The sequence below is a fragment of the Anopheles maculipalpis genome, chromosome 2RL (genome assembly GCF_943734695.1).
Source record: "Anopheles maculipalpis chromosome 2RL, idAnoMacuDA_375_x, whole genome shotgun sequence".
Taxonomy (NCBI): Eukaryota; Metazoa; Arthropoda; class Insecta; order Diptera; family Culicidae; genus Anopheles; species Anopheles maculipalpis.
Window position 1 is genome coordinate 86,374,622 of NC_064871.1, and position 27,756 is coordinate 86,402,377.

Genomic DNA, 27,756 nt, shown 5'->3' on the forward strand with positions numbered 1-27,756 from the left:
ACACATTTTCAAAAATTCAACAGAAGAAAACAATCAAAATATTTACTAAACATATGTTTTATGGAGCACAAAAAAGTAAAAAATACTCTTTCGGGTATAAGTTACTCTTGGATATGCAAGAGAAGAAAAAAACCAAACATTTTTATTATGTTCATTATCATCTTTGCAATTTTTCAGTTTTTTCTCCTCAATTATTCTCATTCTGCGTGTTGACAATAAGGCGCAAGCTGTCATGCTTAAAATAAATAAATAAATAAATAAATAAATAATTATTCTCATTCAGCTTCTTACTCATTTTCTCTATTGCTATCCCACATTTTATTGTAATAATATTTAGCACAAGGCTTATCCACGTTATAAGAATGAAACAAACTTTCTTTTGGAAAGCTTTTTTTAAAATGGTTGGATGGGTAATCTTTTCACTCTATGATTAATCAAAAACCCTCTCTTTGAGGATTTTTTCAAAACGATAAAATATAATACCACTGTATGCAACAGCCGTAGTATTGGGGTACATTGTTAGGTTCGTCGTATTACCGTTGTTGCTCGCATCGAAACATAACTCTATCGTTGAGCCCGAATCGTTGCTTACGAATTTGGAAATTGAAATTCCTCCACGCGGACAATGTCAAACCACCACAGAACACAACAAAATGTTTCCTTCGCCTCCATTTTTCACCTATGAAAAACGCCAATTTTTTTTTCCTACCCACAAACGCATCCCTGTGAGCCTGCAGTTTGTTTTTTGGGTGTCATTTTCGAGCCGTTCAATCGGGTTTCGGTTATCTTAATTAAAAATGAACTATGGATGCAATTATTTGCTTGCACCGGAGCCATACACAACCATATCGAGATGAAAATAATTAAAACATGTAAAATCATTAAACGAAAAACAGCACGAGCTGCGTGTGTGTGTGGTGTGTGGAATGTTTATAAAGGAAAATAAATATCACACTATGGCGGCAGTACCGAGCGGCATGCTTTTTATGAAAATTAATTTAAAACATAGCATTCATGTATGTCGTGTGACGAGCCGGCATTCCGTGATCAAGATCATATTTTTCAAAGGAAAACGAGCACACACTGTTATCTGCTGTCGTAATTCTGGTTGTTCACAATCGAACATGAAAAGCATTCAATCGATGGTGTACCTTGAAAGCTTTTACTCAAATGAGATGTGTTAAATAAAGCAATAGCAGCATTATTTCAAGGAAAAATCTGACAGATACACGAACAATCAATGCAACGATTAATCGTCACATCGCTGAAATATAAAATACTATAGCCATTCTCATCTTCGGTTCAATAGTATCAAACATGTAACAGTAATCCATTACTTCACGAGCAACAGTTTATCGAAGAGGAATACTACTTCTAGTGCATCAAACAAGCCACACACAGACACCCTATCGTTATTATCATCGAAACTAGTAGCAAAAAACTCCTTTCATCTCTATCCCAAAAACAAATGACGATTTCAAATGGGGGCTGTTACAGCATTCGTTAGTTAGGCCGCATCCTTCGGCACAACGGGAACCGGGTTTACAACATGCTGCACGTTTTTCACAAGCAAAGATCGAATAATCGAAACATGTTCCCCTCTCTTTGCGGAAGTGGTTTGAATTGCTTTAGGAGAAAAAAGAGAAAACCGCCCACCATAGAACGGACGGGTAATAATCATGAACATCATCATCATTACTGTGACGTTTTTGCAATCGGTTTTGCGGCTAGGTTGACTGCCTCTGGGGGAGTCTGTACAATTGGTTCGATGCTGTTGCGTTGCTCGTTTGAAGATAAAAGCAAAAGTGAACTGATGTTTGAGTTTCTACTTTTTTTTTTCTTTGCCAACGAAACTGCGGAAGTAAACGAACAAGCGTTTGTTTGCAGAACTCGGGTGCCTTTGTTGGGAGGCATTTTGCATACATTTAGGAGAAAATATTAACCTTATTGACTTTTTTCTCTGATACATTTGTTAGGTGAAGGAATCCTTTGGAACACTTTTTATATGATGTTTATTATCGAGCAGATTTTTTTAAAATTATATACGTATCACACACACATATGAGGATTATGAAACATCGTTTAATTTCGCATACTAAGGAAAAGATTTTTACATAAATTTTAAATAACAGTTTTCACAAGGTGTTTTGCATACAAGAAGGCAAACATATTGAATTCACTTTTTTTAGTTCGATCAGATGTCTATAACAATTTAACTGTACATTTCATACTGTATGTGTTGTGAAGGACAATATTTGAAATTGGTTCTGCTTCAAAATAAATTAAAAGCAATAAATCTTGAGTTCATACTAATAAATAATCATCCAAAAAGCACACATCAAATGCATCTCTACGACCTACCAAATACATCAGAGCTGCATTTCAACCACACCACGTTGTTAGAAAACAATGCCAGCCTTCAATTTTAACGCATTGTTGTTGATTGCTCCTGTCCGCACTGAAAAACGGATAAAACTTTTTAAAAAAATCGCCATTCAAACTTGACAAAATAGCATTCCCAATTGGGTGTTACTGTTTACAACAAAACCAACGAACAAAATTGTATGAAAACATATCCACCACACCTTTACTAGTGCAGCCGCAAGGCTCCGTGTAGCTAGTGTGCTGTCCTAAACAAACATAGTATAAATCACAAACAAAACTAGGGCTTCGAGGACTGACTTGTAGCCACCTTGCATGGGCAATCTATCTTCGATTAGTTTTGTTTTATGGACCAACCGATTGGCTGGCCCTTTTTTCAATCGGAAAAAGGCGAATGGGGAAGGCTGCGGGAGGTTGAAGTAAGGTGATTTTTATTTACCACCTGCCAGCCATGAACCCAGGAAAAATGGTACCAGACCTGTCATCCCAATTCATTGTTTGTCTTCTCGTTTGTTTGTTGTTTTGCTTTTTTGTGCTCGTGTTATCCACCGACCAGAGTAGCTTAGTTGTGGGGATTTAGAAATTCCAGCCAAAGCAGTGCGAAAAACAATATCATCATCACAACGTATGAAAAAAATGTACATTTAGAAATGGTGACAGAACACCTATAGACAAGCGGCACCACCAGGTAAAGGAGCGTCGTTGTTCACATTTCAGGTCAAGCACAACCAAAAAAAAAAAAAATGAGGAAAAATAAAACGATACAACAGCACTGCTGCAGTTTTGAATCCAAACGAATAAACTCGACCCCCTAACATTGATCACCCCAAAAACCTTCGGCAACGTGGCAACGTAAGTGGAGGCACAATTTATGGCTATCGACGTATTGGATTTCGTTTTTCCCGGCAGTTACTCCAACGCTAACTTCCGTGAAACCGCTCAGCCTCAGCGGTAAGGTGAGGCGATCAACAGAAATCCACCCACTGGAGGACGCAGCAAAAGTAGCCGAAAAAGAAATAGCCCATGTTTGAGTTTTGTTTTTTTTTTTTGTGTCCCACTCGGTGCATTCAGTGGGAAGAAATAGAGCAAAAAGTGCCGTCCCGGAGTGTGCCTACCGTATAAGCGGGATAAAACCGGGAAACCCGTTTGTCCTACCGGCACTAGTGATTTATGAAAGCTGGACAGATTTATGGGATTATTTACCACGTTCACTTTCTTCTTGTGTGTGTGTGTGTTTAAGTGTGGAAAGGACGCGTCACCATCGTTTTGCCGATCGGGTCTGTTGGATCTTGGTGGACGTAGATTTATTTTTATTTTCTCCGAGTAAACCACTGAGCAAGAGGACTTGTTGTACGTTGTTGGTAATGGGTTTCCAATGCATTCTTGTTTTTAACGTAGAAAACTACACAATTTTCAACAAAATGTATTATTACTAATTTCTATTAGTGCCTAAAAATATATTATTTTGGAATAAAAATGTATACGAATGATTCAAAACACATTTGGACTTCAAATACGCCTAAAAGTATGCTATACACGAACGCCTGCTTTGTTCTGGTTAACGTCCTTAAAGAAGGTTCAAATTAATTTCCCAAAATTTCCCACATTAATCAGCATGCCTGTTATTACACACAGCACTATGAAAACTCAAAGGCTATGAGCGCAATGGTTTCTAAAACTCAGGCTCTTAGGCAGACAACTGAAACACTCACAGCCCAGAGGTTGAATGGGGTTCATTAATTAAATAATTAAAATTTATCTGCATTCAAGGAAGAAACAAACAACAAAAATTGGAACAAAAAATAGACACCCACAAAATCAAGTGACCCACACTCATTGTAAGGGTGTGGCAGCGTTATGAAATCCTTAAACCACTCATCAAAAGATGAAGATGTGCACAGTGCAATAGCGAAAAGCCCACAGCATGGCTAGTTTAACGGTAACGCTGAGGCCCTACCCCGACAAAGCACCCACAAAGAAAGAAAAGGATTATTCTTTTCCGCGAAAAAAAAAAAAACCCACTCTTCTTCCAAACGTTTGGTTTGGGAAGCTTTTCCCTCCACCAAAGCAAAACGCACCTACAAAAGCTGAAGGAAAAATGGGAAGATTTTGCATCCCTCCACCAGAAACACAGTAAAACATTGCGCGGAAAATAATTACGAAATAGCTTTTCCAGCCAGTGGAGAATGAGTTTTTGTATTCAGCTGCTTTATTAGATGGTTGCGCGGATTGAGGGAATGGCGTAAGTCTGGGAGGGTGTAAAAATTCAAAAACCAGCCTGCCATAAGAGCGCGTGGAAAAGGTGGAACTAATTAAAACCGATTCGCCTTCTTTTTTGACCATTAATTCGCGAAAGGAACCATTTTTCTTCCGACGCCTAACGGTGGAAGGCGTTGGTGTGCGTGTGTGTGTGTGTATGTTTTGAGAAATAGACCAATACAAAACGGCAAGGGCCAGTTCACCAATTTGTACGCCAATGGGAATGGTTTTTTGTTTGTATTTTCCAATTTATGTTTCCCGGTTTTCCCCGTTTTTGTTTTTTTTTTTTGCCCCAAAATGGGCTGCGGTATGTTTGTAAACCCAATTTGACGGTCCCTAATTTGATTGGGTTGTTTTGTATTAATGTTTTTCGGTTAATTGTTTGCGCATTCCATTGCCAGCATTTTGTTTGCCCAAAGGTCCTGTCTTTTCCCTGCCTTTTTAACACAGTTTTTGTCTTACCATCTGTTGGGTTGTTTGCATTGTGTTTTTTTTGCTTTATTGCCTTTATTCTTAATTTCGCAACCTTAAGTGAGAAGGTTGTAAATTTAAGTTATTTTTTCTATGCCCTACGCCCTAACCAATGAACGCCATAGAGAAGATGAATTTTACAACCGACTTTTAGCTGATTTTTTTCTCTTCCTTCGCGGACCTTTTCTCTTCAGTTTTTCATTTCAGGACAACCAAAACTAATCGGCACTGAAACACACTTTGTGCGTCTGAAAGTTTATTGCAATAATCTTTCTTTACCGGAGCTTTCCGCGAATAACTCACCTTTTCAACGTTCTCAGATGACATTACAATGTCAGCACATGAAAGTTTTTCAAAACAGAAAACAGCTATTGAAAAGGAACGAAAAGCTGTGGAGGGAAAGCACGAATCGATGATTTTTTAAGAAGCAAAAAACAAAACTTACCCGCAAGGATCATACCAAACTTGCCACAAACTCTTTCATCGCCATCATCATCATCATCGCCATTACTAGCTTCTCGCTTTATTACATCGCTTCACCTTGATGGACCAAGTTTTCCTGTAAATTTACCAATGAATCACGTCAAGCATCCCCAAACCATCAAGTGCAGCGCTGAGGAAAAAAAAGGACGTGATGGTCGAACGTCATGTTGGGATTAGCATTCGCGTTTCAAAAGAAAACGGTTTTGGATTTTGCCAGTGCCAGCAGCTGTACTGTGTGCTTTGAAGATTCAATGAGTGTTCTTAAGATTTTCCGTACATTTTGTGCTTAAAAGTTGCACTAAGCCTGTACGGTAAGGGTGGAAAAAACGGTGTGATATGGAAGAGACGGCCGCTGTAGACACAATAAACAATTGTGAACATTTGTCTTGATATAAGCAAGCTTTAAACTACTCTCTTTATTTTATTTTTTTCTTAACAGCGTACCAGAGGTTTTAGTTTGTGTTCTTCGTTATTCCATTTCATGTTTGAAATATTCAAATGATTTTCAAATGTTCTTCCCGGTGGCCCAATGGTATGTTCGGTTTTCATACGGCAAGAACAGGGTTCAATTTTTCAACGATTTCTGTCAATTTTACGTGACAAAACACCACTGTAATGAAAATAATCTTCTCCAAACTGCATCGTTGCAATTCCCGTACAACGATGACTGCAAATGATCAAACCTGATTCGATTGTTTGACAGAAAGTAAACCATCGTACCAAACATCCTTTTCATATACCGCCGGCAACAAAATGGTGCAGCCATTGAGTAGTTGAAAATGTATGAAGAAACGGAACAATAAAATCAAGTTACTAAAGAGAATGTAAGAAATCACTACACTTCCCACACGGTATGTCAGTAGATGCTAACCGATATGGACGCAATGTTTGAGGCACCTTGAGAGTTTTTACTTAATTTTGTCGATCCACAATTTTTTCTTACTCTACAGCATGCGTCAGAATAACGATGCGAACTGCACAGAGAACCGGATGTCGGTTGTCGGGAAATAAAATTTTACTATTTGCCAAAACTCCCACTCCCCGTTTCTTGTGCAACGATATTTCCTTACATAGAGGAATTCGGGATGCAGTTTTTTTCCTCTTATACATGGAACTCACATTTTTGCTTCATCCTTCTCTTCGCAGCAGTCGCGTCGGGTTCTATTGTGGAGGATACTAACTTTTCTTCCCTTGTTATGGGAAATGCATGACGGGTAAAAACGATTTTACTTTCAGAACATGTAGCCAAGCAACGGAGGAAAGCATTTTCTTTGCATTCCCAGTAGCAGACAGCTCGTTTTCGTAGCTAATACACAACTTCCTTCCCCGCTGCTGGATGATAGTTTTGGTCCCAACTTGTTTCCCAGCACCTTGGCATCGCTTTTGGCAGGTGATTGTTTCTAGCGCCTTCAGTGGTTTGATGTCGCGCTACTCGCACATGCACTCATGATCGTGATGTGCATTGTGTTTTCTAAAAAAAAAATCAAAGAGGAAAACCCTGACACAGGTTGACTTAAATCTTCGCGAAGCTTTAGGCGTCTTGTCTTTCCGGGAAGGTCGTTCACGGCTCTAACCTTCGTGCGCGTATGCACGTTGCTCTGTTTGATGTACGGAGTCAGGAATTTTTACCATCCAAATCAAAGCAATTTTCGTTTCACGTAATATCAGGAGCAATATTTGTTTTTGTTCTCCTACGTGAACAGTTACGTGAATTTTGTGCTTTTCTGCAGACAAACCTTCAAAAGAGAAAATTGCTTCATACTACTCTTTGAGGTAAATTACGTTAAGGTGGTTTGTTTTATCTTTCCAGCAGCAATAAGAGTGAATATTTTTATAAGGCTGTGTTTCAGTATAAAAGCAAAGGACTCGCGACTCTTGTATTAACATTTAAATTGTCTTGTTTTATCAAGCTTTTGAAAATTTCTTAATTGTTTGTCGCTCGTTAAATGATCATCGGGGCCCGTTCTAAAGATAATTATTCCATTACTTAAGATTATTAAGATCTTCCCGTTTGTTTTACAACTTGTCTCACTCCACCTGGGTCCTCAACTCTAGCTTAGAGTGTTATTTTTTCACAACAAACCATTCCAAACTTTGACACTTTTGTCCTACCGAGAAAAACAGTTCAAGCACTACAAAAGTTGTAACAATGCTCATCTCATTTGGTTTCAACTTTTTGTAAGGTTGTGCCGCCACATCTCGGTGTAAATGTGTCACTTTTAATTCTATCCCTCGTACACAAAACACAGCTGAAGTCGGGTTCAAGCGAACCGAACCAACCTGTCCAACCGTTTGGCTTCGGCTTCCCATCCGGGAAGTAAATTATCACACAGCAACAACAACAGCAAAAGGCACAGAACATCATCTTTCGCTTATCCCTTTTTTTTCGCTTCAACAAAACAGACAAAACTTCACCGCAACCTTTCTGGCGACCTTCGCGTTTGAGGGACATTTTGGTTTATGTTTCCTTTTTTGTTGTTTTGATTCGAGCGGAAGAACCCCTACCCGGAGACGAGAAAGCATAATTCTACTAAATAAAGTACGTTGAGTTAGAAGAAGGAAACCCAGAACAACTGACAGCATCAGCCATTTTCATCTTTCACTGTTTCCAGTCACAGTGATGTGGACGCTTTAAAATAAAACCTTAGAATGCTTACCCATTTCATACCTCTGGAACCGTTGCTCGCACAGCTTACCACTCGAGCTTACTGGGCAAAGTACGAGCTTTGGATTAATTTTTATTTACGACTCCCGGTCACCTTTAGTTCGCACCCGGCAGTCCTGGACCCAATTATGGCGCTTCGGTAAGCCGGATGGAAGAAGGTGTTGCGAAAAACGGTGGGACGCACGTTGTTTGGCGGGAAGATGGGGAGCGTTACGTTGATACTTACTGAAATCCTCACCGAAGTCGGACGGATCGGAAGTGCTCATTTATCACCATGGACCGGAGCTCCGACCCCAGTCAGGCAGTGACAGGCGAAAAACGTCTCGTTCCAATGTTTCCTGGTCATGGCACCGCTAGGGAGGGCGTTTCTCAACCGGATGAGCCCAGTTTCGAATCCGTCCCGGTAAGGCAGGAAAGGCAGGGTTCTCCCTTTTGCCCCATTTATCCCTTTTTCCCGTTCTAAATATGCTGCTCCAAAACACGTAATCGCTTTTGGGAATGATTTAATAAGCTACGCTTTCGTTTACAACCAGCCCTGACTGTCAGGACGCGGTTGATTTGAGTTCGAGTTCAAGTTTTCTCAACCTTCGCAAAAAAATTAGAGCTAAACCGACACGTAATAAGGTGTTTTTTTTTTTTTTTGTCATAATTATGTGTGATATTTTTATTTACACGCTCTCACTTTGCTTGCTCTTTCGTGACACACTCTTGCGAGAGGATGGAAACATTGGGCACACGGTGGTGGAAAAAAAACATCCTATCAAGGGGGTGCTTTTATCGTTCCGTTGAAATCTGTTTCCGACCTGTCGGGTCTGGACGACAAATGAAGCTCAACGTAGCAAGTGTGGCCCGTCCATTGGTCAAGGAGACATACTGTATTAGCATAATCGTGGCCGAAGCACGATTATGGATGCCTTTAGCAGCCCACGAAAACGCCTGTGAAGTTGGCAATTTTAAGGGTGCCTGAAGGGTAGACGACGCCATTTTTATCATCCATTCTGCCACCCTGTGGGACAAATATTAATCCAAAAAGATGTCGATTGAGTGCAGTTTTTTTTTTCATTTAATTTAATTTATTCAACATCTTTCACCATAACGAGCAGCATAACGAGGTGGGCAAAGATATTGAGATAATTAAAATAAAGACAAAGACCTGTTCTATTCGATCATATCTAGAATACAACATTCGCTTTGAACCTCTCAACATGGAAAGCGAACAAAATGAACAAAACCAGCCATCCCCGTTATTCTAGAACGTAAGCTGAAACCAGTTTCCAGCTCCATCCATTCCCAGCATGCCACAATTAATAGTAGTGGAATGGTACGTGATGGAATGTGATTTTTCCTGATTTATGGGAACACATATTGATGGCTTTGTACCTGTTTTCCTCGGTGGTTTCAACAAGCATCATATCCATACCAGCTTGCCCTTTTTCAAATACCTTCTCATCTGCACAAACCTTCGATGAATGAAAATTCAAACTGATCCTTTTTTTTGTGCCTTGGTATGTGTGCATGTGACTTTCCCCGGGAACAACCAGCCAGGGTGGGTTATATTTAATTTGCTGCTCTGCACCTTCACCCCCATGTGCCTGCCTGATCGGTATGCGTCATTTTGTGTGATGCGGCAGAGCATCGGAAAGGTTTTAAGGGAAGAAAACTCATTTCCTTGCTCGTGCTCGTGTCGCATTTCCGGCAATCGAACTCCACCCAGCAAAGTGGCCTTTTGTACCCTTGAAAGGGAGTGGAGCGATAGGTGGGATAGGTTGGAAATTTGTCACCAAATGGGTTGAGCTTTGCCGGTAACGTAACGGTTACGGTCACATGTGGCAGAAAGGGGTTTGTTAGGTAAACGAAACGAAATAAATCCAATTTGAATATGATCGTCAGAGCCGTTCAATACCGGCCCAAGAAAGCTGATGCTCAAACATAATTCAGGCCAAAGTTGGGCTGCACAAGGACAAAAAAATGGAAGCACAAAACAACAGGATCGGGACATAATTTTCCCACTTCCGCACACACCGGGTTCCTCTCAAATGAACTCATTGCTTGCTGTTGGAAAGTTTTGAATCGAGATAAGAATACGAAATGGTTTTATGCTTTTATAACAAAGTAGAAACAAAAACGATGAAAAAAAAGGAAATCCTCCTCCGAATAGGAATGCTCTAGAATGAAAATGGTGAAGCTGTTTCATCCAATCCTTTTGTTTCTTTTTCCTTTTTTTTTTAAGGAAATTTGATCAAATTTTGTCCAAAACATTGGACAGCTTTTGACAAGCGAGATGCTTCTGACATGGGGGGACCCCCAAATCAACTTACGCTTCGGCAAACAAGAACCATTTACAATCAGGTTATCGATGAGCATAGACGATTAGGTCCATTTACGGTGAGGTTAGCCTTTGGCGGAACTAGACATGTTAAAGTTTGGTTAGCTCACAGGACGGGCCGCTCTACATGCTGTCAATGCGCCAAATTGAACGCATGTGGGAATCAGGAACGATAGGGAAAAAGTTTTCATGCAAATTGCATACTTTTGCTTGCAAAATGAGGTACTCGTTAAGAGATTCTTAAGCATCTGTGTGCAAATCTTCATAGGTTGAATGAATGAATTTTGAAATATATGTTATAAGGCTTCACTTGATAAAGCCATTTGATTAAAATATTTATTACTAACATTTTAAACTCAAACCAATTTGATGTGATCTTAAGTATGCTTACATGAAAAAAAGGCTCGGAAAATTCATAATTTTATGAAACGGAAACTGGAGTAAAAGACTCCTGAAGGCCTCTCTTTGGAGAAATTCGTTCGTCACCAAGCAAAAAACGCCTAAATGTTCGAACGTTATGTTTTCAGTGTAGTGAAAATGCTTCATTTTATTTTTCTTATTTTCTAAAAGTCCGAATAGTTTTATTGTTTTCATTCATCAAACCAAATTATGGCCAAAGTGTGAAGTAAAAGCCATTTGCTATCCTTCACGAGCTTTCGTTTCAAAGAAAAGATGTTACTTGTCATCTCATACAATCTGCATATATTAGATTCTTGAAACAAGACATCAAAATAAAATAGATATTGAAGTAAAGAAAAATAATTTTAACGTTTCTTTACATATAACGGCATCTAAAAGAATCATTATTTGATATGACAATTAGTATACATCAAAACCCTTTACCACCTTCAGAAGGACACTGGAAAATGTCTCCTGATCCGCAGGAAAACTTTCTTCCAACCATCCAGGGAATAGGTCATTCCGTATTGGATCAATTACGGTAAATTGCTTTTCATTGGGACCGAAACCCTTTTGGCCGGTTAAACAATTCCTTCTGGTCTGTCGTTTCCCAGTGCCCCGTTACAACTTTCTCCACAATCAGCTGGAGCAGATGAGCTAACGAAAAGGTAAGCACGTTGGAAGCTTGCTGTTAGATTGAATGCGTACCGAAACGGGTTTTGTGCGACCAAACTTTACTTTAACGTCGTCACTAAACGTGTTTCATCTTGTCCCAGTGGAACACTTTTCCCGTCCCTTCCACGATGGTACGAGCGACGGGGGCAAACCCGAAAACTACGAAAAGTGTGTTTTGTTCGCCAATTACGTCACCAAACATTTCCTGCTTGAAGGATATTGCGGAGAAATGCGGAAAAAAATGCACCGAAAAACTTGCGAACGCGGGTGGAATAGAAATGATTTTTCACGAACTTGTCATACCAATGTTTGACTTCCTTTCTGTCACCATAAAGGATGGAAGGGGGGGGGGGAGAGGGAGCGATGGGGTGGAGGTTTTTTCATCACTTTTGTAAACTTCTTTTTTTTAAGTGAGTTACAAAGTATGAAAACGAAGCGAACGAAACTCGTTCGCAGATGGTAAGGAAACTTTCACCATCCGTCCGAACCTAATGCCGAAGCGAACTTTCATCAAAATTCAACCAACGACATTCTACGGACAGAAAACCCATAAAGGATATAGTGGGTTGAGAAAGGGAAAGCAAAACAAACAAAGCAACAACAAAAAAAACCATCGCAAACTGCAATTCCTGTTCAAGATTACTGGGACGGGAGTGTCGGGATGGGGCCGCGCACAAGCTGATTTTCGCTGTCGAAAGTTTAAAGACGAGTTTGGCTACCCAATGGATGCTTTTTGAATGTTCTTTTCCCTCGACGGCTTCACTTTTTATTTTACCAACTCTTTATACTAGCTAACTTTGCTTGTGAAAAAGAAATTTCGACAGCTCGCTTTTTTTTTCCCCTTGACCGTGGTCTAGTTTTACAGCTCTCGCTCGTGCTGTAATGCAGTAATTCTACTGACTTCGCTGATCGAATTGAGAAGTGACTTTTAGTAACAAGTGAAACCGACACGTACGGAGAGAAAGAGAGAGAAAATCCAAAGTGCAGGAGTGAACATCCCGTTGACAACAACAAACTGCACTTTTTCACTGCCCAGCGTCACGATGCTTACACCCACGATGGTGTAGTTTGTGGTGGAAAGTTTTCTCACCCATTCCCACCGGTCGCCCCGTCAGCATTAATCCATTTTTCATGAAACCACATTTATGGATGCAAGCGTGGACCAAGCGACCAAGCTGTCTAAACAGGGCAGAACAATCCTTGAGCTTTACCATTCCAACCATTTTTTCTTCTGTGTGTATGTGTGTTTTGATGCTGAAATCGCCACCAACGTAGTACAGCACAGCACAAAAACAGCACAGTAGAATAAGGCTGCTAAGCGAAAAGCATGCGAATGGGTGCAAAAAATGTGTTTGGAACCCCTCGCAATGACTGACAAACTGAATTTAATCTGCACGTCACTTTACGGCCCGCACACCAACCCGCTTGACATTCGACGGGGACCAGAGGAGCAACCTTGTGTCGCGCTTAATAGAGAAAATCCCGTTGAAGTGGATTTTTATTAAAAGTTTCCATCCCGAAAGCTAGACACGCTAGTTCCATATTGACTGGAATGGATGGTATGGGTGACAGTACCAACCAGGCAAATAACGTGGATTAAAAAAAGTGTGTTCTGCTGTTTTCTGCTGCTACAAGCATTTTGAAGCGTGTCGGAACAATGATTTTCGCGTGGACGAAATGCACATCCGTGACGGAGTTTTTTCAGGATTTTGTAACGTTTAATTTTAAAAATTATTTTTATACAAATTTCATAAGAAAAATTGTATCTTCATTCAAGTTGAAGCATTTTCCTAAGTTGATAGTTTTATGTTATTTTAGATATGATTATGTCACTCAGATTGTCTTGGCATAACGATACCACGTAGTTAGATAGTCAGTCCTCGCTATCTAAGAGACTCTCCTTAGAGTCCGGAAGGTATTTGAGCTCCAGTCCCTCCGTGTGAAGACTGGCACCGCTGTCGCCTCTACCATTGAACAGCTCTGTGCTTCACGTGTTTTGATAATCTTTTTAATCGTTCCTTCAAAAATGCTCCTGTACACAATGTAACATTTAGTTTTCCATGCGCCTTAAGGTATGCAAACTGCTGAAAAAAGTTTGAGAAGAATTCGTCAATAAGCGAATGAAATAAGTGTAAAACTAAATCAGGTTTTTATGGAATTTAAAGGTAAGCTAAACTTATGCTTCGTATAGGCAGATCATAGTATAATCATATTAAACAAATGGTTGAAGTCCAGAGCTTTGCAGGGGCCCCGAAAATAACAACTGAAGGCGATCTTCCTAAAAGCAGGAGAAAGAGTTTAGATGCCTAGAACATTGCTAAGGGGACTCCAGAAAATATGAATATCTGCTCTTATCGGCAGACGCAAAGGGTTTGTTAGCAATGCCGATGTGGTGTTAATTTGTTCGTTTTTCGCCCAAAATCACTGACTATTCTCCCATCAAATAGAATTAAAATCCTTTATTCACCAGCTAAAGTTTGCACAGGTTTATAAAGATAACTTTTGCGTAAAAATGAACAAAAAAAAAAGCATCAAAATCCACACAAAAACAAACGATTTTTTACATACTCTATCTGCTTCACCACGTTCATGGGAACATTTTTCACATTTTCACACGCAGAATTTTCAATTTTCAACACGTCACTCGTTGGTATTTGCCATCTGACCCCGACACCAGCGCTACAATCCTCCCATCTCAATGTCACTAAAGTGACAACGCAACCCAATACTTTCACAACTTCACTCAGCCGCGTGTGCACGTGCGATCGTGTGCACGATTGTGTCAGTTTGAAATGTTTTGCAACGTTACACTTCCGGAACGAAATTCTCTGCTCTCACTTTGTCTTTTATTGCAATTCGTGTGCTTTTTTTTTGTGCTGCTGCAAATCCGAGTTTCACATGAAACCTTTGTGTTCCTGGAACTCGTTGACTTTTTCACCAGTTTTGCTTTGGGATCATTTCTCACATTCTTAAACTGGCATAAAGTAAGGAAAAACAATCGCTTCAAAAGAAGACATGCAAACGGAAGGAGGAACAAAAAAAAACACTCTGAAACATCGTCTCCGGAGACTGTGTGACCCGTCTCCCCCATTCGGCAACAGGAAGTTCAGAGCTTTGCTTGCCAGCTCTGGCGTGAAGCCATAAAACACCCACAAAGGGCTGGTGAAAAACATTGAAAGTTTTAAGCGCTCGTCGCTAACCAACAAATCTGCCCAGAAATCTGTTCGCTGTCTGATATTTTTCCTGTGTCTTCCTGTGTCTCTATGGATGGGAGTTTTCAACTGAATTTGCACGAAAATCATGAAACAAGAAAAATGATATTTTTAACCAGTCCAGTGTTTCTTGCTGATTCTAAGACAAGTCAAGATCTGGCGGAGCTTTTAGATCGTTTTTTATGGAGGCGCCTGGTGCCTCACTCATAATCCAACAAAGACCATGTGCAAACCGGACCCACAAGGTGTGGCAAACAGAGTTTAAATCTGTGGGTGACGTTAAACTTAAAACTCTCCCATCCAGCCAGACACATTTGGGCTGTCGAATTCAAAGTTTACATGTTTTTCACCGCTACGCTTGCAGGGTTTCAATTCGCTCGCTTTCCTTGTTTGTGAAAACTCAGGCAATTGTCGTGCTCGATGCTCAGTACTCGTAAGTGTGTGTGTGTGTGTGCATGTGTGTTGTAGGAAAAGTTTTTCACGTCGCAATTCTCCTTTCCCTTCGCTGCCATTTAACCCAGCATCAACTGAGCAGAAAAATAAACGGACGACGATTCGATTCACTCCATGCGCTTGAAAGTTAAATCGTTGATATCCTTTTGAAACGCTTTGCTGCAATGCTAACCCCGCCAGCATGTAGCACATAAAATGGGAATTAGAAAATGGCAAATGGATTCTTGTTCTATCGAAAGGCATGGGACGATTTTTAAACAACGAAGCAAAGGAAACACGGAGCTTTGGAAAAGTTTTTCCCACCACTTTTCCCGAACAAAACAACAAGTACAGCACGCCCGAAAACATCGGTCACATTGTTGCCACGAAGCTCACCACTAGGCAAAAGGGTGCGAGCAGGAAGAATTTCCTAGAACACGATAAAACATACGGCCACAAAAGGATTAAAGTTTAGGAAACATTTCAATTTCTCTGCGAACGGACAGAACCGTTCTACCATCCTACCTTCCCCAGCACTAAAGAACACATCGTTCTAATCGAAAAAGGAATTAAAGTGGGTAAGAAAAACAACACACGAAAGTAGTAGCAATCTTAACGACGATCAGAACGTTCCTGAAATCACTTTGCTACGCCCGATTGCAATTCAATTGACTTTCGCTTTGGTTTGTTTTTTTTTTGTTTTGTTTAGCTTCTCACTTCTTCCCACTCACTCGCGCTCTCGGGCTTGCCTTCCTAAGCTATTAATTTGTCAACGGAATTTCGAAACGATGTGTTGAACAAACGCAGCTTAAGTGGAATTTTACTTTTAATTGTACTCAGCACGTTCCGTGGTGTTTCGTGTGCAATGGTCGATAAAGGGATGAGTTTTGCAAACGTGTATCAAACAGTGAGGGGATATGTTATCACAATTAGTTGGTGGAATGCTAGTGTTTGAGTTTGTGATTTTCATCTCGTTATTTGTCTGGTTTTTCTATTAATCTTTTTTGTGGTACAAAAACACAAAGTAAACTGAGTGAATCTGTGTCCTGTCTCAAACAACAAACAAGCTTTGTTTATCTTCAAATTCAAGTTGCAATCAATTGCAACTATTTCGATTAAACTGTAAAAAAATATCTTTCAGAAAACGTCATGGAGTTCTTTATTATTTTTTTTTACTCAAAAAGGACGATCAGACCGTATTGCCATAGAGTTATTTAGATATCGTTTCATTCAGAAGACAAAAATAAACAAAAATTTACGCTCTACAAATCTCTCTGCGCTTCAAAGCAGTTGCTCCTTTCTTTCTACTTTGATTTTTTTACTCTTTTTCCTCCAACATATCCTTTCTATGCATACCGTTTGACTTGTTCAATTTCGTCAGTGTTCAAGAGAAAATTGCAGTACCGATTGAGTAAGGTTTACAACCGATAACATACATAAAATTATAAGAAAATCTCTAGAAACGCGAAACACCGCCGACGATAAATTAAGTGTAAATTAAGGGGTTCGGTATTATCTTGCTTATATTTGGTCCAAATATATGGAAAACACATCCGACTGTTCTTTATTCAGTGCAATGAACGAAAAAAGTTCAAAAATTAATTCGAGTCGAGAAAGGTACTATAAAAAATTTAATAAATTAAAGAGAATTTCCTACTACACGAGACGGTCATTTTATGGCATGAAAAGGGTTTCAAGTGCTCCAGCAAAGTGGTAAATTAAGGGTAAATTAATGTCTGGAGTCTTGAATGAGACGTATTTCTTTCAAATAATCATCAAAAACGGTCAAAATATCGTCGTCGCATGTATTAACAACAGTCTTGAGAAGAAATAATCTAAGCCAAGCCAACATTTTCTTTGCTATCATTGATGTGACGACTTTGACGACATGACACAATTTGAGTCATCGTAATAGCGTGGGAAGTTGATGCCCCAGTAAGTATGAGACCAAAACCCCAACAAGACTGTACATAGAAAAATAGAAAGCTCCAAAGAGCAGCAACAACAGTAAATCGATAGGAAAAAAAGTTTTGTTTGACAAGTAAAAACTGTTCGAATGGGCTTGTTAAGGGCTGGTAAATTTCCCTTAAATTACCTTTAACTGACTCGGTTCTATAACGGTTATTTAATCAGATTTGTCTCATTGGACAGTTGATATAAAAAGCTGAAAATTAAAATCAGTTGATGTTGTGAAGTCATCAAGAAGAATCCAAATGATGCAAATTGTATCAAAGTAGATCGATCTTAAAAATTGAATATTAATGCTAATGATAATCTGTAGGGAAATATTAAACACATTGCAAAACTTGAACTAAAAACAACGAAGCGGAATGAAAAACAAAAACAATTAGCAAAAAACTGCTCGTTACGGTATACAAGCTTCGAAGTAGCAAACGCAATCGATTTATTACAGTTTTATTTTTTATTTATTTATTTACAATTGAATATGACGGTCCAGTGCCGTATTGTCAACACCACTTGTGTTGAAAAAAAAAAGTACAATTATATTGATAAGGCATTTCCTCCTTATTCTTTGCCTTATCCCGGGCATACTCGGTTATGGTTGTGGTGATGGTGATGATGATGATGGTGATGATGATGATGATGATGATGATGATGATGATGATGATGATGATGATGATGATGATCTATTGGTGGATGTTGTGCGTTTTGATGGTCCAGGACTATTGTTGTGTCTATGTGATGATGAAGGTTCATTATATCCGAATTCCGGTGGTGTTGTGGCCGTTCTATTGTTGATCTTTACGATATGGTCTGGACTGCAACGAACAAATAGACATCGTTAAGACAGCACGAACATTTATTTGTCTGCGTACAGTGCTCTCCAGTGCATTCCAGCAATGACATTCCAAGCTCAATCCAGTCAACGTCCAATCAAAGGATGATCGACAAGCTCTATCCCGCAGCAGCGAAAGCGACTTCACTACTCCCGAGACTGAGCCCGCCAAACACCCCGAACCCGACGCCTACACTGTCAAACTCAATGTGCCAAAACTGGACTGGAGTGGAGAACACTGCACTTTGAACAACGCCTGCCTCCCTTTTACGGCAGTGTTGGAATCACCCTCGAGTGCTATTGCCCAGTCATCGGATCACCCGTGGCACTACAAAAAATACACTTAAAACATAGACAACACAACATTTAACAAAAAAGGAATTGGGGAATACGAATAAGGATTGGAAGGATACTTGGGATGTGGAATCATAGGACAAGACCGTTGTCTCTGGCGAATCGGTAAATGATCCTCATGTAGGGGAGGTCACTGGTAGCCAACACTTCTCTAATTTCTGTACCCGGTCGTCTGCCTTATTACAGTTTTATATAAACAAAAAATCTTCCATAAAATCAGCCAACAGAAAAAAAAGCATCTGAAGACTGTAACGAAAATCACTACTACTCCTTTAACGGGGTAAGATGACAAGAGCAAAACAAAATGGAATGAAAACGAGCACCATCAAACCAACCAGTCAACAACGTCACGAAAGTACCATGTGCCATACTATGCCTAAAGCATCAAACCCTGGAACTCCTTTCTCTCTCTCTCTCTCTCTCTCTCTCTCTCTCTCTCTCTCTCTCTCTCTCTCTCTCTCTTGCCCTGCACTGTGCACATATAGTTCCATAAATTTATCCACTTGAGTGTTTCCGCTATAAACCATTCATCTCGGCACATCCGGCTTCCGGTAAACAGCAGCCAAACGGTAACAAAACTGAGGATGGGAAAGAAAAAGTTAACGAAAGCGAAGGTTTGAAAATTCAATGCATACACACACTCGTTGATGGCTTCGATGTTTGAACGAGGAAATCGTTTGCTCACCTCACCAGTCACTGCTACCAAGCTCTCGAGTCTGTCACCGAAAAGCGTTGGCCTACTTCTGACACTACCAACGGCTATGGCATATGCCCTTTTTGGCGTCAAAATGCTTGCAAATGCGTGTCTCTCTACCGGGTAAACCAGTCTCGTCTCGACCTGTTTTGAGCTGTGTCTGTGTGCTTTCAGTCATAAAAGATAACTCTTTTTCTATCGTCAGCAATGTAAAAAGTAAGAAATGAAACGTAGCATGCTTAGCTACGCAATCGACTCGATCGATTCGTTAGTTCGTTCGTTTTCTCACCCTTCGTAGCACACGGGCACAGGGCTGTATCGGTGATGGGAAGAAAAAAACTTTTCAAATCACGTGTGTACACGATACGTTCTTTGAATTCGGTAAGAATGTGGATCTTTCTTCTTGTGTAAGTGTATTTGTACAACATTTAAGAACCGAGTTAAAGTGGCGAAATGACTTATATTTTTTTAACTCCGTATACCGTAAGGAGAAGCTCAATGCTTCTTTTCTTGATTCTTCTTTAATTTGATTATTCAATTAACCTACAAATTTGCAGCTCAAGCTAGAAGATAAACGCTTTTTCTCCCGTTGAATTCTAGAGAATATGGCAAACCACTAGCAAGGAACATATGCCCTAGTTTCGATTAGTTTTCTTTCATGATTTTCTTTCCAAATAACCTGGGTGTATAAAATCACTTAAAAACAGATACCCTGAATGAAATAAGAAGCTGTCGAATTTAATCCACCAGAGGGCGATTCTAAGGCTCTTAGCAGCGTCTAGAAATCTAGATACCGAAAGAAGATTATGGAGCCGAAAGAAAACATGAAACATAAATGCACCGTAGGGTACGAACACATGACACTGGCCGTAGCAGCGAACTACCAAGTACAACAGCACCCAGATTTTTCGAACCTTCTCACCCAAGGAAACAAGAGTAAAAAACGTTCATAGAAGCAACCAGCATTTCTGGCGCAACAAGAACACAAACTAACCGACCCTAACGAATGATAAAAAATATGCTACAGCTTAAAGCTTCAGGGAAAATTGTTGCACTGCACCGTCACTTCAAAGCATAAGCAGATTGAGAGAGACAAAAAAAAACCTAGCTCGCCTAAAGTACTCCCTTCTGCAATGAAATTAGGTAATCAATACCGGGTGCAAGCATCGACTCGAACCCACAAAACCACCAAATGTTTGCTCAAGCGGTACGGAACACGAGGGGCTTCGAATGATACATCATGGCTCAGACACGGGAACCGGAGAAACTCGTATCTCGTGTGCATCATTCTCTGGAAAGCTTTTTTTTTTCTCCCGAAACTACCAAACCAGTAGTGAAGCGATAAAATAAATGAATAAAGCTCTCCACTTCACTATCGGCTACCGATAATGGATACGAAAGATAGGGGGGGTTTTCTTGAGTAAAGAAGGAAGAGAGATTTGAAAAATTGGAAACAATTTACGTGGAACAAGTCCGATAGCAGTAGTTTATTTCGTTACTCTAGAAGCAAGCACGGTTAGTGCGCATACTGCATGTTGCCTGTTGCTGGTTTTGTAGTCGATCTTACAAAAAAAGTTTTGTTGCAATCGATTTCGATCGGGAATGAAACTCAAACGCTCTTTAATATTTGTGTGGATATCATGATATTATATGCGCCTACAGATTGGCAATGTGCAAAGCAAGAAAATGAGAATAGTTAGAAGGATTAATATGGATGAAAAATGAATTATGAAATGATTTTATTTTGAATTTATGATGAGGCCGTAGTATTCCTTACCATCTAATCTTATGTCTAGCTTTACAACTCATTCAACTTACATCTTATTTTGAGGGTAGACATTTTCTTCTCCCTCAATTTAAGTGCGCCTTATCCCTGGTGTGGTTGGTTATGAATGATGTTGTTGCCAGATATCGTTTTAATGTTGGTGTCCTCTCTGGTTCCAGAAGGTACCCCCCTGGAACGATGCACTTTTTGGAGCACCATGCCGAGGCGACTGGCAACAGACTCCCAAGATAACCCTCTTTGTTGTGGATACTTTAAGCTTTTCGCAACTCTATTTCTTTGCCAGCATTTGAATATTGTAGCTTTCGGCTCCACCCTCGGCAGAACGCACAATCCGAAAGCAACAACAACTTTGTGAAGCTATGAAAAGATTTTATTAAAGTAGAAATAGTGTTCGAATCCAGGTTTGTAAGCCCGGAAAGGAGCCGTAAAAAACGATCACAAACAAAAAACGGCCAACAAATATACCTTTTTTATAACTGAACCATGAAAAGGATTCAAATCATGGCTTTTACAACAATCAATCTAAAGCAGATTGTTAAAACAACGTTGAAGCTTTTAAATAAATAAAATGCTTGCAAAACTGCCAGGCCATCCCTCGTGAAATTTTAAAAAAAGCTGAGAGGCAATCTATGACTAATACAATCAAAGCCTTAAAGATAAAGTTATTAAAAGGTTTCGAATGCATGGAGAGAGAGAGAGAGAGAGAGAGAGCGAGAGAGAGAGAGAGAGAGAGAGAGAGAGAAATGCATTGCCAATTTTTTGGTACAGCTTTATCAACTTTGGATAAGGTTTTCATGCGAACAACCATTTCAATCTTTAATTAACCATTCGTCGTGGCATTGAAGCAAATTTTGAAATATTTTTATCATTATTATCAACACCTTCAGTAATAACCATTGCAATCAATAATCAGCCATCAAAAAATCAAACCAATCATAACTAAGCCTCATCACTGCTAACGAAACAAACGAAACGCGGAACATATAAAATAAATCCAACGCATAAAACTATGCATTGCTCCCTAATATTTTATGCCATTCATCCTACACTTTTTTTGATAAATTTTAAGCATAATACTTACAATGTTTTTGGGATGTTTTATAAAATAAATTGATAATTAATCTTAGATTAAACATCAGTTAAAATTTTAGTCTAAAGAGGCTTCAGAAATCCATCATCCAAACGGATCGAGAAACAAATTTAAGAATAAAAAAACTCACAAAATCTTTTTGCAACACTCCATCACACGTATGTGATACATAAATCGTATTTCTCTTCACACACTCAACAATCCACCTCTTATCATACTAATCTGCTGTGAAATAATTATCCCTCGTCTTTTGTCACCCAGGAGAGAACGAAATACACACATACACAAATTGTTTCCACCTTCATCAACCCACATTGCAGCCGACTCTACTTCTAATGCACTAAGTGAATAATGAACGGTTTACCCTGACAGTGCGCGACAAACGAGCACACCGTGAAGGAAAAATCCCTCAACTTTTCTTTTATTTATGCTTCCCTTCCATTCTATTCTCTGCTGAAAACTGTTTCCCTTCTCGCTTCTGCGTGATAAGCGGTACCGGAAGTTTTTTCACGAACATGAAGATGAATAAAATATTAAACGACACTGGCAACTTCCCGTACCGACGAATGCTGCTCTCACAGCACAGGTGGGCAAATGGGAAAACAATCTGACGGGACGGGGGTTTTGGCAGGGCCAGCGCTACTAAGCGAGTGGGCCACCATGATCCGGTTTTAGGATGGATGCATATGAACGCGACAGTTTGGCTGGAATCTCTCCCCAATCCACAGGCGCAACGTCGGGTGTGAAATGAATATTTCAAGCACGAAACCTCCGCGGGGAAGGAGTGTGCAAGTTTGCGTCCGTTTTTCTTTTGCACCGCTTTGCATTTCGAAACGGGATGACGGGTGAACTGTACCGTGTGGGACAGCGAACAGGGAAGCAAGAAAAATAAAACGTTGCTCATCCTAGAGCGCATACATCAAACCGTACTGATGTGACATGGTCGGGTTGGGGTGGTATGGTGAATCGGTTTGCTTGCTTTATTTGATAAATAAATGAATAATACATTCATGCACTAATGCACGCTGAATTACAGCAAACGGAGGGAGAAAAATGTGGAAAAATGTGGCAAAAACGAGCTAAACGGTTTCACGCAATTCAACTCTTAAATCAAATGGAAAAAAAAGGAATCATCCTGTTTTTGTTTCATTTCGTTTATTGCTTTATTATGCACGGGCATAACGAATTAGCGAGTCATTTTTATGAATGTAGACTCCCACTATGGATGGTAAGCTGGTTAAATGCTAACGATTAAAAATTGAACGAGAGCATTCAAATTAATTTTCATATTTTTTTTACAAGCACTACCCTGTTATGAGTGGATGGCACATCAATTTAAATGTGATAGAAAAAAAAAGTACCTTTATTGTGGAATTTCATCACCTTAAACAATTTTCGTCACATACACCTACCTTTTTTTTAAATAATTCACATACTTCAACCATTTTTTTGTCATGCTCTCTTATTCCCCACAGCGTGTTCGGCGGTGAAAATCATCAACCTAAAAGTCCCCTCAACCTACCTGCTCGATCAGACTTCCAAAACGCCCGACCCGCTAATACTGGACTGCGAGTACGAGGTGGACGAAAGTGAGAAAGGATTCGTGTTAAAATGGCTCCTGGATGGACAGCCCGTCTATCAGTGGATCCCATCGAAAAATCCGTTCCCTTTCGTAAGTATCGTTTGCAGTCCGACTTTCTAGTCGAACCTACAGCAGTAATAATCGCAGTGAATGTCCCAGCAAGCAATAAAAATGTTTTATCTATCCCACTATCTCCATCCAACCGCGCAGCAATCGTTTAAGAACCGTGTCGATACGAGCTACGTCGTGTCACAGGAGCATCTGCACAAGCATCGAGCGATGGCGATCATCAAACCGCTCGCCAACTTTACCGGCGAGTACATGTGCATCGTGCAGACGTACGCGTCCATCGATAGGAAATCGGCCAAGCTGAAAATAATCGGTATGTGGTGCTCACTATCCAAAAATGAATTTGTCTTTGCCGCTGCCAGCAGGCGCTTTAATGCATCACACAAAAGAGTTATAAAAGTTTAGTACTTTTTTTGGCGTTTTTCAACGATTTTTTTTCTGTTTTTTCACTTCATAAAATAGATTCACATAACGTGAAAGTCCGTTGTACAAATCAACTAACTATAAAAAAAAACATCTTCATCAAATGCATCTGGATAGAACCATAATAAAATTTAATAACTGATTTTGTAACACATTGACTGATGATTGGAATCATATGGGCTTTTAACGCAGGTTTTTACTGTAACAAAAATAAAATGAATTAAATAATTCTAGCAGTACACTGTGACGCACAGTCAATAAATTCGCCTACAGATTGCATAAATTTAGGTGCGTTTAAACTTGTCTTTTAAACAACTCCAATTTTTGTAGGAAATTGTATTGTTATGTGCTTCTGAAATGATTTATTCTTTCATGCTCTTTAGACACTATGCGACAAATTCAATTACTCCATTTGCCACATTTTCCAACGCCATTTAAGCTTCTCTCATTTCCTAACACAACACGTTTATCACCTTTTTCTGAACCGAAAAACTAATATCATTGCTAACCTTGTTTTTTTTTTTCTTCGTTTATTTCTCTCGATGGCTCAATTTCTACGACCCAGTTCGGGAAAGCAAATTCGACCTAAGCTACTACCTGAACGGCGATGGGTACATCACGGTTGATTGCCACGCACGGGACATTTCCCCGCTGCCAGAGCTCCAGATACGGTAAGTCCCTTCCAGTTCTGATCACCAGGTAACCACAGCAATACAGCTAACCCACACCCCGCTCGTACCCTTTTGATACAGGGTAGCAAGCGAAAATGGAAAAATAACCTACAGTTGATTGGGACACGCATTTCCTTCCACTTTACAAAATGAATCTCTCACTACGCCAATCAACTGAGTACGTGATCCAACCGTACGACCTCCCGAATGTCTCTGTTCACTCTGTGAGAGCTTTCTGTGGGTATGTGAGGTTAAAGGGTAGCAGCCGGCTCGATGCCTGTTCGATTATGTTTTCCAATTGAGCAATCCTTGATACACACACGCTCACAAATACCGGTCACAATGGCGCCGACCCATGACTGCTGCTGCTACAGGAAATAATCTCCACTGCTCTTGCCGTACTCCTTTGACCCGCTTCGCTCGCCTAAAGACTCCTATTTTGAACGCCCGCTTTTGGGCACGACGACAGCACAAAGTATCATCCCAGTTTAATGTATGAAATAAATTATAAGTAAAATATTTGCATAATTCATTTTTCCACCCGCATCATCATCTTCATCACCTTCATCAACAGATTTATTCCCCTCTTTTCGTCCTTTTTACTGGACAAAGTATTACAGGGTTTGTTGACGAACCTTTGCCAGAATCTAGCCCTGGAAAACTGTAAAGCAAATTTAAAAAATTGCCACCGCATCTCCTAATTCTCCGCGAAAACCGGCCAAAATATGCATTTCGCATTACAAAATTTGCTAACACCTGATTCATATGTTCTTCTTAAAATAATTTTAAATTTTCTTTCATTCATTTGAAAACAAAACTGAACGAACATCTCTTCAGCATTTTCAACCACGATGATATTGAAAGCCCTGTAACTCGCATACTTGCCTCCTTCCTGGGTCAGTTCCATCCCCGAACATCCAGGGTCATAGGGAAGGGTTGAAGTCCGCTTCCGCCATTTGCACTCGGCCGTATCCGGTAGGGGGCACATTTTTTAAAGGTTCAATGATAAATCAAACTCGATTCCCTACGCTCGCGACCAACCAACCCCAAAACCGAGACCGTGAACGTGCAATGTCGAACCTTACCAGCCAAACCAGCCGTTGCCTGTGTTGAAAAATATGAAAATCGAGACCGTGGAAAAATAAACCGAGAAAAAAAAGACATGTTGTTATTTTTCCGCCCGCCCGTACCCACCGGGGGTAAAAGGTCACGCTCGACCGCATCGGTCATTTGTGTCCGGTATGGAGTAAAAATCGAACGTCCGTACCTGTACCACTCCAACGAAAAAAAGGGATTTTTAGCAAAAATTATAAAAGATAGCTCAGGGCAAAGGTCAAGCCCAGCCTCCAGCGTGTGTAGGTAAGAGGGCAAGGACACACACACACATATTCTTTTGCACCCTTCCTGTGGCCATCGTCGGTAAGGGAAAATTCAATCACTGAAAATCTGTTACGGTTTCGCGTTTACGATCGACATCGATTTCCTCGAGCGGGTATCGAACCGCCAACCATGGTCCGGTCCTGTCCGGTGATTAAGGAAATGGTCCCTTCAACAATAATCAAACGATGAGCATAAAGTGTTTCAAGTGAAATATCTCCACCCGTTAAGGGAAACCCGGAGCGACCGGAACCGCCCCAGACCTATAAATCGTACATGCTGTTAAACATCGGGCTTACTGCCCCGCCGATCGGGAGTCCCAGCCAGCGATGGGATGTAAAGATAGCCCAAGGATAATGTAGAGCGGTTTTTTTATTTTATTTCGGCCTTACTTTTGATTTTCATGTTCGGTTCACGGGCTTGCTTGGTGGTGGTTGGTAGTCGGTTCGAGGAAATCATTTTTCATTCGACCCATAATCCCAACCGGACTCTCCATCCTTACCGTTGGCTGATTGATTGAACTGCAAATGAGCTGTTCGGGTTTTATTGGCGATTACATTAAAGCGAGCAAAACACATCTATTCAAATATGTATAAGCCGATTTGCATACCATGTTGATGTAGTGGTTGTGGTGTTGAGTTTGAAAAAAAAAAAGATATGGAAGGCTCATTTATGCTTCTATGAAGTGAGGACTAACACTTTGGGCGTTTATTTGCGTTGGTCAGCAATATGTTGATACAAAGTGATGGGATGTAGGCTTTCAATTATGTTGGTGCAATTGATCAATACTGCACTTCAATTCAGTAAAAATAATTCATTTTCCGACAAAACAATTGAAAGCGTCAGGGAACGATTTAAAGATTTCCGCTTTTTTCCAACTTCACAAACGATTATTCATCTTAAAACATAAAAGGAACTTTCATACAAAGTGTGAGAAATGTTTGCGAATCAATGACTGAGAAACCGGCTTTTACCTTGTAGTCTTGTTTTTCGTCTTGGCTTCACGACCTCCGTCATGCCGGCCTTCGATTGACCTGCCAGACTGGCTAATACCATATAGTTGCGAGGTCAGTCTTCTCTACGAGAGAACGATCTGGATGGGATTTGAACTTCGGTTCTGCCGTGTGAAGATCGTCGTCAGTGTCACCTCTACCGGACGTTCCTTCACGAATGCTCTCATCGTTAAAAGCATGGTCACAACATAATTCATAGTACAAAGCAAAGAAATAGAATAGTTTCAGGCGCAAACAATCCAAGACCCATCTATTTCTTATTGGAAGGAGAGTAATTGTGTAGGCGACAGCAGCGCCGATCTTCAAACGATTGGACCGGGGTTCAAATCCCATCCGGACCGTCCCCCCGTAGTCCCCCCGTAGAGGATCGACTTTCGGTCGGCCGGCATTTCGATGGCCGGCGTGTGACCTTAGAGGTCGTTAAGACAACAAGAAGATGCTTTAGATGCTGTATTAGGACCTCAAGGTTCGTTGAAATGATGAATAAGTTAATAAAATAAAAAAAAAATCTCTATGTTCTTCTAAAAAGTAGAAAATAACTTCTAACTCGATCTACACACAAATATGACCAAGATTCTACGTACTTCAAACATCCT

General features: G+C 40.2%; 1 protein-coding gene across 4 annotated transcripts in view; it reads left to right on the forward strand.

The window, feature by feature from the left end:
• The window catches only part of LOC126568374 (uncharacterized), a 112,993-nt gene that overhangs the window by 70,610 nt on the left and 14,627 nt on the right, over positions 1–27,756 (forward strand). For all 4 annotated transcript variants that reach the window (XM_050224839.1, XM_050224840.1, XM_050224841.1 and 1 more), the window contains exons 2-4: positions 23,501–23,697; positions 23,818–23,989; positions 24,665–24,770. In XM_050224839.1, the coding sequence (XP_050080796.1) occupies positions 23,501–23,697; positions 23,818–23,989; positions 24,665–24,770 (475 nt within the window). The remainder of the gene's footprint in view (positions 1–23,500; positions 23,698–23,817; positions 23,990–24,664; positions 24,771–27,756) is intronic.